This window comes from Pieris rapae, chromosome 18 (genome assembly GCF_905147795.1).
Source record: "Pieris rapae chromosome 18, ilPieRapa1.1, whole genome shotgun sequence".
Lineage (NCBI taxonomy): Eukaryota > Metazoa > Arthropoda > Insecta > Lepidoptera > Pieridae > Pieris > Pieris rapae.
The window spans coordinates 995,835-1,011,437 of NC_059526.1; the positions used below are offsets into that span (position 1 = coordinate 995,835).

At 35.8% G+C, this 15,603-nt stretch overlaps 1 protein-coding gene across 4 annotated transcripts in view; it reads left to right on the forward strand.

Moving 5' to 3' along the window:
• LOC110991611 overlaps window positions 1-15,247 on the forward strand; it is a 71,121-nt gene extending 55,874 nt beyond the window's left edge. For 2 of the 4 annotated variants that reach the window (XM_022257048.2, XM_022257046.2), the window contains 14 exons: window positions 107-337; window positions 1,277-1,470; window positions 1,978-2,281; window positions 3,465-3,645; window positions 4,192-4,355; window positions 4,998-5,204; window positions 5,674-5,886; window positions 6,736-6,939; window positions 7,456-7,588; window positions 8,174-8,249; window positions 8,977-9,062; window positions 9,243-9,504; window positions 9,929-10,097; window positions 10,421-15,247. In XM_022257048.2, coding sequence (XP_022112740.2) covers window positions 107-337; window positions 1,277-1,470; window positions 1,978-2,281; window positions 3,465-3,645; window positions 4,192-4,355; window positions 4,998-5,204; window positions 5,674-5,886; window positions 6,736-6,939; window positions 7,456-7,588; window positions 8,174-8,249; window positions 8,977-9,062; window positions 9,243-9,504; window positions 9,929-10,097; window positions 10,421-10,528 — 2,532 coding nt within the window. In that variant the 3' untranslated portion in view covers window positions 10,529-15,247. The remainder of the gene's footprint in view (window positions 1-106; window positions 338-1,276; window positions 1,471-1,977; window positions 2,282-3,464; window positions 3,646-4,191; window positions 4,356-4,997; window positions 5,205-5,673; window positions 5,887-6,735; window positions 6,940-7,455; window positions 7,589-8,173; window positions 8,250-8,976; window positions 9,063-9,242; window positions 9,505-9,928; window positions 10,098-10,420) is intronic. The other 2 variants (XM_022257047.2, XM_022257049.2) reach the window with 2 other exon arrangements.
• Window positions 15,248-15,603: the final 356 nt, after the last annotated feature.

Sequence of the window (15,603 nt, forward strand, 5' to 3'; positions counted from 1 at the left end):
TAATTCCTAATTAAATATAATGCTCCGTTGATACTAAACAGGCAGATTTATATAGATATATATGTAGCATAGACCGTTTCACTTATAAAAATATCATAATTTTCAGTTACTGAACTTCGGCATCGGTTTCACGAATATGGTGGCGAGACCGACGAAGGGTTCAGCGGATTTAACGCGACGTGAGATTAAGGAAGGCTCGGCGATACTGTTGGAGAAGTTGCAGACATTTCGGCCGAAAGTCGCCGTGTTTAATGGGAAGCTGATATATGAAGTTTTTTCTGGGAAAAAGGACTTTTGCTTCGGGAAACAACCCGATACGATCGCTGGAACGAATACGGTAAATATATCACGTTTCTCGAACTAATTAAAGGTCCGTGTAGAGGTGGTTTTTTAAGGGTTTTGGTTTGTAAAAATATATAAATATTTCACTTCACTTTATTTTTAATGGCGACTTCTGTGTAAATTATAATTTCGCCAATGTCGCGTGCTAAGTCTTAAACACGGTTAAAGATAGATTTGATGGATTAAATTTAATCTAAGCAGAGTTACCCAAAGCAAAAATGATTTCACAAAAAAATTACATAATGACAAATGGAAACACGAAATTACGACATAGATATAATTACATCTCTACAAAAGTATTAAAGTACCGACTGTAGCGCCATCTGTCAGGTTGATTTCTAAATCTAAACTATCCAGGGCACCACCCAAACGCATAAAAAAACATTCGAATCGGCGAACTAAAAGAAACTCTTCGCCTTTGTATTTAATTGCTAACCTTTTCCATCAAAGCCTCTATCAGCAGTAGCGAAGTATGAGCACGCACTATAGTGGGAACACACGCAAACAACTATATCAAAATTAATTGCAAATGAAATAAGTAATATCACGGAAATAAAGTCTGACATTTACAACAATTCTTGGTGTTTCTATTGTACACTGCTTAAGAATGTGATCCCCAATGTCTTCTTTTCCTGTGATTACAAAAGCAAAAATAAATTAATTTGAAAATAAACATCAATGAATTTTATAATTCATTGATGTTTATTTATTGTATCATTTAAAAATTGAATATTAATCATTGAGTTAATTAAATGTAATATGGTTTAACAATAAGAACTTTTAATACGTTGACGTTTTTTTGAAATATGTGTGTATGCTGTCAAGAAAAAAAGTTGAAAAGCTGGAAGCAAATGGAAGATAGGCATAGATCGTGGCGCCCTTTTTGTTCTAAAATTTATCATAAATATAACATATTGATATCTTATGATTCCAGTATATGTGGGTGATGCCGTCATCATCAGCTAGATGCGCTCAACTGCCGAGAGCAGCGGATAAAGTACCATTTTACGCGGCGCTCAAAAAGTTCCGGGACTACTTGAACGGTTTAGTAGCACACGTGGATGAGGCGGAACTGGTCTTTCCGGATAATACGAGTAGACGCCCGCAGGAGGAGATGGAGATTCGCAGGTGAATGATCATTTTGTATGAATGTGTCCCGGGATTCTGTTAATTGTTTTAAGAATTTTACAGGTTATAATATGATTATGCTATTTATATTTAAATATTTTTTTTACCAATTTACTAATTTAAAAATAACATCTAAATAAGTAAGTGTTTGTTTGTTACGCATTCAGCTGAACTAATCTACGTACTTTGATGAACTCAAAAATAAAATTGTACTATCTATAATAAGACATAAATCAGTTCGTGTGTTATGTCATCATAATCTTTATATATACATATAATCGTAACATACTATATAATTTAACGCATTATTTCTCACTTGATTAAAATTTCAATAGATTAAATTGAATGTAACGGTATTTAAAGTTTTACGGTGACATGAAAATCAAACAAACTCACTTCCATACATATAATACTTGTTTGTATTTGTGCACTAACAAATGACTTTAGATGTTCTTGCTTTACCTAACCAAAACCAGTTTATCGAAATGTAAAAATACTGGACCGAAGCACGTCCATCCACAGGCTGACGATGGAGCCGGAACCGGGCGACACGATCATACTAGAAGATGGAACAGAAGTTCCTCTGAAAAAGAAGAGAGGGAGACCGAAGAAGATTAAGTTGGAGAATGGGGAAACTGCGCCGCCAACTCCGAGGGCACCGAGGCAGCCACGCGCCCCGCCCAACTTAGATCCGAACGCCGAACAACCGCCCAAAAAGAAGAGAGGCAGACCGAAGAAAATAAGGCCGGAAGAGCAACAGTTTTTGATGCAGCAACAGCAACAACCGCCGCAGCCACAGGTGAGCTCAGATGTTAGTAAAGCCTTTTTTTATTTTTTAATATTATAGTCTTATATTAAATAAATATATGATAAAATGATTATCTATTGATTTTATGTTTCGTGTGACGTCATATTCTGATTATACGATGTAGATGATACATTTTATATATTTTTTGATAATTAATTATTAAGAAACAATAGATTTTTCATATTCATATCTATCTAGAATTTCTCAACACATCTGCTCCTAGTCTAGCTGACTGATTGCAAGATAAAGACTCATAAAAAATATATCTATCTAGAATTAAGTGAAGAAGAAGTGGCAATAAATAGCATATTCACCAGTATGAAATATGTATTTTTGAAGAATATATTGAATGGTCCATCAGTTTTATTATTATAATATAATTTTATTAAATACTAGTGTCCCGTACAGGCTTTGCACGTGTGGACATTTATTTTTTTGTAGATATAGGTATGTTCTTTAATATTTCGAACATTTTTTTGTTCTATCATCAATAGTTTATTATCATCGCAGTGAATACGTTGAAATATATTTTATAGGCATTTTTTTCGCCTATATGTATTTATCAGTGATAATGTAGCATTGAAATGGTGAAACAATATTTAAAATCGGTCCTTTTCCAGTACCTTTTGTGTCAATTCGTAACAAACAGACTCACATAAAAATCTTTTCTCTTTATAATATTAGGACAGATATAAATAGGCTATCTTGTTCTCATCATCGTTCTACAGACACGCATATATATATACATATTAATTCAGCCTTTTAGGATGTCATAAGAAGTGGAGCTTTTGCTCTATGTATAATTTGTATATATATGTGTAGACCTATACTTTACAAGAGTCATCATGCTGAGTTAACTAAATCGAGAGTATTGCTGTGTCCATCCTCACACCACACTTTAATATTCTATAATCTGACTATAATTTAGATATTATTTCAGATTCCTTGCTATATTTTTCAAATATATTATTACAAATTTAAACTGTATTCTATCGGGCAAAAAATAATTAAAAAATAAATCTAATTTGTTAAATATGTTGAAATTATTTATTAAGTTGGTGTAACTTAATAAATAATTTTAACACAAACCAATGTATGGTTTTCAAATATTACACTAACAAAAAATAATTAACGATGAATAGTTTTAATTATGTTGTAAATTCTGACAAAAACCTCCTTTTTTCAGCCAAATACGATGCTCCAGCCTCAATTGTCATCAATGTCATCATTACCGCACGAGCAGTTCATGGGTCACGGTGACTTTCCTTCGCAAATGCCATCTCCGCTCCAGCAAGGGATGCTGTATCAGCACCACCAGCAACACCAACAGATGCCTGATGGATCGCCGTATTATCAGCCTAATAATGGTAATGATTTGTTATTAGTTATTATAAGTCCCATACCCCCAAAAAGAGCCAAATGCAGCAACATACTGGCTTAATTATTTTTGTTTTGACTTTCTTGAAGCTTTAGATACTGACCTCTCTAACTAAGATATATATTGGTTTATATAAAAAATTTAAAACTATTTTTGTATGCTTTAGTTAACTAGAAGAAAGATTAGAATTGACATATGTGGTAAATGTACAGAAAGTGCTTCTAACACCTTATTTGGTGCTTCAATCAAAATTCCTGGTCAAACTAATGTAAAATATAAGTGGTATTGTCTTTTTCTAAAACATTGTGTGCTGATGGAATGCAAATTAAAATTATAATTTTAATTAATTATTTAAATACAAGACACTACTCGTATTGTGAAACAGAAACCATTTTTTATGTGCCATCACATATGTGACGTCATTATTATTTAAAACTTACATAGTTAGTTTTCATAAAAAAAAGAAAATATTGTTTTATTACATTTTTTGTTAAATTTCCTGGTCCTATATCGATTGATTGATATTTCGTCCCAGGCGGTGGTATGGACTCCCCACTAGACGTATCTGGGTCCCTGGGACTGGGCCGTGCCGGGTACGTGTCCCCTCGCGGGGTGTACGCGTCCCCACGGTCGCAGCCCTACTCGCCGACACCTCAACGGTTAGCCGCAACTCCACAGCCGCAGGGGCAGGGACAACAGGTAATTATAGAGTCAATTATATGTTCTAACCCCCCATTGCACGTTTTGTTATGTGTTTATTGTTGTGTTGTGTGTATATATCTTTGTTTTTAATTTATATTATTATTATTTGTTACTTAAGATGTCATGTGGAACATGGTGTAATGGTTGCTGCAACAAACGTTGTGTAAAAAAACTTGGCGATCAAAAAGAGTGACGGAGAGTTTATTGCCTGTTTTTCTCTTCTGTTCTACGCCCTTACTTTGAGAACTGGTAGTAAATGTAAAATTAGAAGCATTAATAATGTATATGTTTTTGACGTTCATAAGTGTACAATGTTATCTATATGAATAAATGATTTTTGACTTTGAATTTGTTGGCTTACACTAAATAAAACAGTCTACCAAATTCTGTGCCCAAACAGAACCGTTAAATGATGCTTATGCGAAATATATAAATTTTTATTTGAGATGCTTACTGCTCCAACAATAACGGCGTATCAGTGATTCCAACATGACAATAAAACAGAGATGCAGTGACTTCATATCACTCGACGGTTCTCTTTCCATAAGTTCTTCTTTAAATTTATTTACTGGCAGTTCCCTGATACAAAAATATACACAAATACGTAAAATGGTCATAAATAATGTTTTCGATTCTCAGTTCCCCTCGAGTCCCGCGGCCTTTTCGGCTCCGTCTCCGCCGCGGGGGTCGTTCGGCTCCCCCGGCGTGCGAGTGGGGGGCACTTTTGCCGCGCGCTCGCCCCTCTACGCTAGTTCTCCCTCGTATCAGCAGCCGAGCCCAGCGCCGCAAACGCAGCCGAGGTTCGCGCACGAGCAGATGGCGTATGGCCGGGATCCTGGTGCACAGGTGAATACTTAATTATTTATATCTAGTTTTCTTCATAGTCTATGGGTTTTGATACTAGTGTATTAATGGTTTTTGGATTATTTTTTTTAATTTAAAATATTACGTTGTATTTACAAGTTTTTTTACCTGTGTACTGTGTACTTTAACGCTGGCAGCATTTCCTCACTGTATTGCGGTACTTATTATTGAGGTAAACACTAGCTCTGGGGTTAAAAAATTAGATTTGAATTACATAAATTCATTAATTTTTGAGAATTTTTATATTCAATATTTGGTTTAAAAAAATAATTATTTCTTCTGTTTCCTGCCATATTTGTAAAAATTAATTACGTTTCATTATAATGTTTGAATTAAAACACTATTTGTGTTTCACTTTGAGGCAAAACAGGCAAAACTTTGAGACCGTTACGCTTATACTTTAAATAGTTTTAATTCCATCTAAGTATTCATGAAATTGATACTTTTCCAGTCGCAAACCGTCCCCTACTCGCAGTCCCCCGTGCCGGCGGTGGGAGTGATGTCAGGGGGCAATAGTACCCCGTTCCCCGCGGCTTCCCCGGCGGGTGGTACGCTGCACTCGTACACGCCCTCGCCGGCGCACACGCCCTACAGCCACCACTCGTCGCCCGCCGCCCCCGCGCCCCTGACGCCCGCCTACACCGAGTCGCATCACTTCGCACAGGTGCGTTGGAACAATCAGACACATGAGGGAGATATTTTTTTTTTTTTCTATATACATGTGTCTTCACTAAGACATCATGGAACATTACGATCTAGCCTAACTTAAGACTAATAAGTAATTTAAGTCTAACCTAATTTACTAAAAAGGATTATTATATAAGTAAGTGTCCAATAACACTACTTACAGGAGGGAGATATGACTCCAAGATCTAATAGAATGTTTGACGTACGAAAGTTACTTAAAGCTGCCGTCAAGAGCTGTCAAATATTTTTTCCACTTGAACTTTGACATATTTGACAAGTGCAGATGGTGTCATATTTCTGCATCTCTACCGTGATATTTTTTTTTATTTGAACAGCATTCCGTATACGTCGTTAATTTTTAGATCAAAACATGACGTATTAAGATTTTTGTTGTACACGTCTAATTTTGGCCTCGAGAGTAGGAGATAATAACTGTGATAAGAGATAAACAATTTCAATGCTGTGCAAATGTCCTTCGTCAAAATAAATGATTCGTGTGAATCATTCAGCATTAAATCAGTGTTGGAATCAGTGATACGGCGAGTTAGTATAAAACCTTGGCGCTACAACCGGTATTGGCCTCAGATTTCAGTATCCCCTTTCGAGATAGTTTTCTACTAGACAAGTAGGTGATTCAGCCTGACTCCACTTTTCATATCTAGGCTTGCCAGTTTCCCTTGTATTTCTTTACCGTAGGAGCAACAAAACGCATTTATAAAGAAAACTCATCTCCACTTTTCTTAATAATTACTAAATTATTATTACTCAGTCAGTGTCAGGGCTGTATATTAGACAGTTCTCGTCATTAAAATGAATTTTCGTGCAGGGTGGAGGATCAAACGGTGGTTCGGGTTCATACGGTGGTGAATTATCACATGAGATCGGCGCAGCGATATCCTCCCCTGGCGTTGTTTCCCCCGGGATGGCAACTCTAGACTTTGAGCCGCCCCGGGATGACGCAAGCCCCATGGGAAGCACGGATATGCATCCGGGAAGCAATAGTAATTCATCCCTGTCCGATTATAATAAGGTATATATGATATATTCTTACTCCTTTGACGTTGTATAATGATATTATATATTATAGAAGCGAAACTTCTTTAGACGAGAGTAAAATTTTTACGGATCGTCACGAAGATGTGCAGCGTTTTTGTTGAAGAAAAGAGAGAGAGCTATTGAGACCGATTGAAAGAGAGAGAGTGAGAAAGGGAAATCGAGAAAAAATATACGCTATTGGTTGATGTATTCGTTTAGTAGTTACCTATTAGAGAACTTTAGATGGAAATTCTGTCACAAAATGTCTTGTGCAGTAAACGCAGATTTTTATTTTTTTGTATTATCAATAGCACGTTTACACAAACAGTCTGAAGATATACAAATATATGGAGTGATCACATATTGGTACATGATCATATATTGGGGCTTTTACTAATAATTAATTTACAAAGTACTTTCACTTCTCAGATGTGTACTTTGTTCCATACACACACTTTTTTATTTAGCTTTAAATTGAGATTCGTAGGAATAATATGTCGTTTATTTATAGCAACCCAGCGCAAGCGGGGCGGAAGTGTCCCCTGGGCCCGGGGCCTCCTCTGGGGCCTTTAGCAACATGTACGAGAGGGAGATGCCCTATGACGCAGACAAGCCGCACGACTACCACTATGCGCAGGAGCAAAGTGAGTTTTATGTCGTTAATTTTTATTAATGAAACATTAACATAATGAAACATTATATAGAAACTGTAGATACATACATACATGGTGCAATCTTTCTTATATTGCATTATTATCCAAGTTAAATAAATGCCAGTTAACTTTTACATTATTTTGGAGTTGGTATCCAAGGTTTGCCTAAGATGGTTGTTTAATTATATCTCTACTCATATTTGTTATGTACCTACTCATACGATTCCCACAAAAAACAAGAATCTTGGTGCATATAGTGCTACATACAACAGATTTATTTGGAAACAAAAGAGTTAAGAGGACAATATAAAAATAGGTTTTATCTTTTTAATTAATATGAAATTGAGTAATAAAACGTTTATAGGCCCTAATAATTAAATTCACCATCAAATCTAAGATTAGCTCTTAAATTAATTTTGTATTTAGCTGTACAGAAAACAAATATATAAATTAATAAATTGTTTTGTAGTATAATAGTCATTTTAATCAATTCGCAGATAAACTATTAATAGTATAGTTTAAGAATACGCTACTTAACTGCAGCGAAACGAGAGTTTGTATGAAATGATGTTTCAGGTAACGGTGTCCCAGAGAGTCCGCGGTTAGACCAGTTACATCAGCATCCTTCCATGTTCCCTAGTAATTTCAATCGGTAAGTGTTTGTAATGATTTTCAATAAAATAATAAAAAATAACTCAAATAGAAAAAAAATGAATTTTTAAAATGAAGTACAATAGATACATGTTTATTTTTGTTGTGTGACACTGCTAAGTGTACAATAAAATAAATCAGTGGCGCCACAACCTTTTTAGGTCTAGGCCTCAGGTTTCTGTAGCTTTTTCATGATCATTTGTCAATTTAATTGGTACATGTTTAAAATAGTTAAAGAAAATAATAATAATTTAAGTGTTAAAATTAAGAATGAGTGAACAAGTGAATGCGAATGGGTGTGTATTTTAGAGTGTAGCTAAAAGTTAGTTTTTGAGACTTTGGAGTCATTCCAATGCTCAGTGCATACATGTAAATAACTAAACTAATTTATTATCTATATTATGTTAATGTAAAATTAATTAACTTGTCAATAGTTCCTGCTTCTTTATGATAAATGAAAATAAATGTTTTTTAGACAAGCTGTATTTTATTTAAATTGTATTATAATATTATTCACAAGCTCAATAGCTTTCTTATTGATATGAGAATAAGCGAACAAAATAATGATAAAAGTAGTAGTAACTAACATATAAATTGTTTGAAGTTCAATAATGCTTCATCATCTATCATTTCTGAATCAATTACATTGGAACATTACCTTAAAAGGCAAAAAAAGCAGTGTTAGCCAATTTATAACATGGTATTAACTGGAATTTTCCACAATTCAGATCGACTCCCCCGGTGGGCGAAGAAACTGCTTTCTCTCCAATGGCGTCTACAGCCTTCAGACCTGCTGAGCATCATCATCCGCCTGGTAAGTCCGTAGGATTGTTTTTCTCTTTTCTTCATAGAGTTAACACGTTTGACAGAAAGAGATAAAAATAGTATAGTTTTAACAATGTAAGGAAATTATGTACTTACTACTGACGGTCCTCTTAGTTTGAATTCTTTTGAGTCAATAAAATATATCTTATTGAAGCAATGATTTCTACAGGTTCTCCAGCCGAATACGGTGGTAACGAAAGCGGACCTGGCACACCGAAGCCCAAAAATCAAGATGTCTCAGCCAAAAGTCTTTCAGGGTTGGAATCCCTGGTGGACCAGATACCCTCAATCGCGGAGGGGGGCAATGGTGGAGGGGCGACGGGGGGCACAACGGAGCCCCCGGCTCCTGCGGTCCCCGCTTTGCCTGACTACACTCCGGCGCTCTATCCCCCCTATCCGGCGTATGGCACGCCGGCTTATGGCAATAATGGGTGAGTATTCATATTAACCTACTTTAATTATATTTAGTACCATTTCAAAACCAATTAAATATTGTCGCTGAAAAAAAAAGGCAGCGTTTTTTTTCTACTATAACTTTCTTAAGCCCCTAATAATTTCCCTCTTGTGCGGGACCATATTTAAAAAAAATATTTTATTAAATTTCTTAAGATTTCCATATTTCTAATTCTATATAATTCGATTCTAAGCGGGTTTAGATTAAGGTTCTAATGAATGCTATAAGTTGACTGTATGGATATAAAAGAAAATAAAAAACCATGTGTGGGTTTCCATTACATTATGAATTTTTCGCTAATTTAGTTTTCGTAATTTAGAGAACAAAAAAATAATTAGAAAAAAACATAAATTTTTCTTTGAATAATTGGACCAGTCTTGATATGTATAAATAAATTCCAGCTACGGTGGTCCATTTGTGGGCTACGGCGGTGGATGGGGCACCCAGCTGATGCGGCCTGCCCCGGGCTACCTCCCGGACTGGCAGTATGGCTACGCCCCTGGGTATGCGCCCTACAACACGCCCTACTACAACGGATATGCAGGACCGCCTCCTGCACACCATCAGCAGGTACAGACGACAACACATACATTTTATAATTATTAAGAGCTATAAATAGGATATATATAATAGATTTAATAGAAGATATTGTTATTTAAAATTGTATATATAAACTAAAAAAGCATTAATAAAATAAATAGTTTACTATGAATCTTACTATATGATCCAATGATACTTACTTAAAATATACTATCCAGTTTACTAATCCACCCTTTTAACATATAAACGCTACTGAGATCTCATGAGATGAAGAAAATAGTTTTTTTTTTAAATTTAATTTTATATTATATTATCTTGTAAATGTTTTGCTTTATTATTACGCATATTTTCAGGCCCACTACCTATCAGCGAGTCCACTTCTAGACTTGCACAAGAACGCGGAGTCGTCTGTGCCCTCAGTCCCGTCGGTGCCCTCTGTCGGTTTCGGCGGCTTCTGTTAGTGAATCTCTGCCCTCCACAGTGCAAACAGTTGCTCACCAATATACCTGCCAGTGTATTGAAGTAAATGTGAATCTGTAGAAGTATTCCTGGTAAAAGCAAGCTCTTCATGCTGGTTTGAAAAAACATTTGTACAGTCTCAAAAATTGTAACAAATTTATTGTGATTTTTTTACTCGTGTATCAAATCATATCGCTTAACGAGGCGTTTTTGAATGAGCAACTGTTTAATCTGTGCTAGTGTGATCGCCCCCCTTCGAACTGATGAGCTTAATTTGTATCCTTTATTTGTAAATATTGTATGTATTTATTTTGGTGCATCACACCTCGGAACGCTAGGCATCACATTAGTTTCGAGAAGGCCCGTATTTCTAAACGTGATTGACTCACGTTTGCCGATACGGCCCTAGGAATTTTTACTTAAGGGTTTTTTGATTACGACTCGCGCGGGGACGTCGAGTACTTAATTTAGTGGAAATGTCGCCGATAGATGGAGCCGTTCTAAAGTAATATTTCGTTTTTAAATGTACATGAATTTTTAATAGCGCCATCTATCGACGGTCTTGGTTCCAAATTGGAAATTTAGTGGTGGTATCTCTTGCCAATGTTTGTCGCGTTCTAGTCACTTTGATTCGTGTCGGCTAGTCAAATTTAACTGAAGTTTGCGACCCCGCGCGTGGCGCTACGGAATTTTTTATCTAAGTCACAAGAGCGGCCTATGAAAATTTATTTTTAGTTACGTGGAGTTGGTATTTACAAATTTAAGCATTTTATACAGTTATTAAGTGACTGATCGGTCATCTTTTCTTAAAGGCAATCGTAAATCAACTTATAAACGTTGCTCAGCTATTGGTCTAAAATGGAGAGCCTTTTAGTTGAGCGAAGTTTATAAGTGAGATTAAATAATACACACAAATGAGTATGTGTATTATTATAATGTCTCGCTCATTTTTATGTTAACTGTCAGTGTCAACTGTCATCGTGCATTTTAATGTTACCCACATTTTGCTATTAAGATTTGCGGATTTTAATATCAAATAGCTTCGGATCGCTAGTGACTAGCATAATTTTACATTAAAAATCTATATTTTATTATTCGTGCGCCATTTTACTCGTAAGGATATGTTGTACGACTGTTTACTTATAGATTTATTTTCGAGTTAATGCATAATTTAGGGTGCTGTGGGTTTTTTGTTAACGCTAAAGGTGGGCGGGGATTTAGTCACACGCCAGTGTTGCCATTTTTTATTCTTTAAATCTCCGCGCATTTCTAGTTCACTATTTCCTTGTCTTTAGTACGTTTTTTTCGTGTCACCGTTTGAATGGGGTATGGTGTTATAGCAATCTTGTACAAAATTTCTTTTTGCACAAAAATAAGTTAGGTAAAAACGAAAACATACGTAATAAAGACATATACGTTTAAAGCTAGGTTTACATGAAAGAATTTATATATTTTAGTGATGGAAGTCGCGTGGACGGTCGCAAGCCGTCGGTTTGTGCTCAATGCGTCGCGGGTGTGGCGATGCCTATCGGGGCGGTGTTAGAAGCGAATTAAATAAATAAAATTCACGGACTAATTAAACGCGCTATTGGCCGATTCGTATACGTATGACTGGATTTTTTGATTCCAAAACGGCATAATACCAAAAATAATAAAACGTTCTATAGACAAATAACTAGACCGCTATAGTATTTGACAGCTCACGCGTGCTCACGTGACTATTTTGACGGGCGATGGCGGGTCACGCCTGTCTCGAAGTGTATTTGTCTTTGGTAGATTCAAGGGTTAGATTCTGGTTCATGTGTATGAACCATCAACACATTGGATTTTAACATATGGGAGAAATATTCTTACTAATGACTCTTGTCTTAGTTTTTCTAATATCTGTGGACATTATTTATTAATTGCTCCAACTATCCCTTACGATTTGTCAAGTATCAAGATCGATTTTTAGCTTTTCCATACAAAAATGTATTAAGGGTAGTAAATGATATGCCGAGAACGTAATTGGTTTTAATACCGCCTCTTTCGAGTCCTATACGACTTTTGATAAGAACAAAGAGATGACGTAAGTAGGTTAGCGAGTAGTGGCGTGTAGCGTAAGGTTTTGCATATTTTCACTTGTGATATTGTATGGGGAGTGTTGAGCCCTCTTTGTTCCTATTAGAACACCATGTATATATATTAGGTATTTATTTCGTGAAATTCTCGTTTGGCGCATCGCCGCACTGTTACGCATCTATTTATTCAAATTTCGGTCAAATTGTTTTAAAAATGTAAACAACAGGGTATTTAAGATTGCTTAAGAGTTTTATTTATTTTAGGTTTCGCCTCGCGCTTACTTTACCGTACTTATTTTTTTAAGTGTTCGCCTCCGACAATGTAAAATCAATTTGTGATATTTATATTAACTGCCAAAAGTTTTGTTTTGTGACTTTTGTCATGTCGGTTGGGACGTTTTCGTTATGAAGACGCCTCATGTAAATATGAGTGCTTTTTTTACTTCTTACATTATGCGTAATTCTTTTTTGTACATATATTTTTTTTCAGTACTTAACTTTCTAGTTTCGTGTCGGTTACGCTGAATACGATTTACCAATGTCCCATTTAAATTATTATCACCATTATTGGAGTATATGACGCAGGCAATGCAGCGATGCAACAGCATTTAGGTAACCGACACTGCTTCTTGGCCTATTCTCGAATAAGTTGTGATCGTATTGTGTTCCAGTCTCGAATATTAGTGTGCAATGTGAATCGATGACCGCTTGTATTGAACCGTTCGGCGACAATCGTTCGCTGACTTTGCCGTGTCAGGAGTAATCTAAGTCTAGTTCTAAGTCTCTATCAACGAGTTAGTTTAAGTGCGCAGCGTTACGTGCGCGCACGCATTGTCGTACGTAAAGCGCTGTGTGCGCGTACGTTGGAAGTACGTATGCGTGCGTAACGGTGTATCTACTCTCTCTAAGTGCTACGGTACGTTGCGCAGACGACTACTTTGATACCGGGCAACGCCTGCGCAACTAATCATTGTTAGGGTTGACCAGTGCATTGAGTCGCTCAACTATTTGTACAGCATGTATATTTTTGTAAAATTTCAACTCTTCGTGGCAATATCAAATTTTAAAAACTCTTATTGATAACTAGTACAATTGTTATACAGTTTTTGTTTTTTAGAGATTTTGTTTTGACGCTGTCGGTGATAAGACTGACTCATTTTGATAGTTGCACGACTCACGCTATCGCACTGTCAAAGTCTTTATTCGGGACAGTTCATGTCGCCATACTTGACCCTTAGGGCCATACTTAAACATTAAATAAAGCGACAAAAATTTTTAAGAAACGTTTGGACTGAACATACTTGGTACGACTGTCAAAAGTAATTTCAATAGAACATCCAAATGGATAGATGTTGGAAGATGTATATTTTTATAACCATACGTCTCGAGAAGGTTATCTTTGATTATTGTTTGAGTATTTGGTCATGAATAATACAAGACATGCTGCACCCGAATTTGGGCTCCTGTTGCGCGCGGTGTAATCCGATTTTTCTAAGTAAATAAACCTTCGAAATAAAATGTAGTAGAAACCGTTTTAATTACTTTGTACACCGCGTGTAGCCACTCTTTTTCTTGTTAAGCCTTGGATTGCAGACGCGGGCTTAGCGGGGCGTGCCGGCTAAGCCAACGAATGTAAGGCAGGCGCAAGGGCGTACGACGTATCGCCAATTGGTTGTGAATATTCGCTTGTCGCCCGTCAGCCTCATCAACACAGTATTGCCGACCGCAGGAACTCGTAAGCAATAATAATAGATGTATAGAGCAATAAATACAATGTTTTCGTTGCCCTTTCGGTGTTGAAAACTGTCTGTGAATATTATGAAAGTTACCCGCGACAGCGCGTACAGAGTTCCGAAAGGCGAATATCGAATCTAGCTCAATTTTTTCATAATTGTAATTTATTCGCTTGTTGTTTGCCGTTTCGATTTGTTCTTGGCTGGTTTTAGATAATACAATAGCGGTAATTCGTGGAATTTTAAGAGTTGATAGAATTGATAATTTGTAGTTGCTGGTCTCCAGCCTCCAAGCTGCATAGTACTCAAACGACTCGCATTTTTAAATAACGGTGCTTATTTCTCGTGTCTCATATGTTTGTTTCGGCGCGACGCGTCGTGGACGGCTGGCATATCAGCTATCGAGAGTAACGTGTTAACATTAGTCAATTATTTTGATTCGGTCCCGCTTCGGCGCGTCGCGTCACGTTATAAAGTACAATTTATCTTTATCTTTAATTAATTATAGTACATAAACTGTTGAGCTATGTCGCAAGTTCTCGTCAGCCGATTGAGTGTCCGTTTATATAATACTTACGCTAGATGTAACGATTAATAATGTTTGTACAGTTTTTATCGATACTTCTCGTAGCGTACTAAGCAAGAAATATTTTAGTATATATTTAAAATCTAATCGAATTACATTTTAGTGTATAAAATTGCTCGAGTTTTTCAAATTGTGTTTTTTCAACTTTGTATTGTCCTAACGGTTTTATTTATCATCTGAAAACGATCCGTATGTAATTAGAAATTTAACTGGAAGAATTTTAAATAAATTAATACTACATTAATATTATTTAAGTAATGTATTATAAAATAGGAATAAGGTAAAAAGTTATTAACATTGTATGGAAAATTGTGACAAAATTATAGTCATTTGTAATATTAAGTGATGTTTCATTATACAACTTATGGGATCCTATCACGTCGGGGTCACCATTTATGGGATGTTCTATATTTATAAATCACAACCCATTTTATCTTTGTTAAATTGATATATTTCTTCACAAACAACGGTAATTAATTTATATTCTAATAGAAACGCTCAAAGGAAAAAATACATGCTCACTCATCTTAAAAGTCTGTTCTGAGTGACGTCTGTTTTCTTCTTTTCTTAGTGTCCTGTATTTATATTGACACATATATCAAAATCGTATAGAAAATACTACACCAAACAGTATGTACATTTTTAGTGCGTATCTATGATACGCTACAAACTTAATCCTTTTCAAAACTCCGATCCCC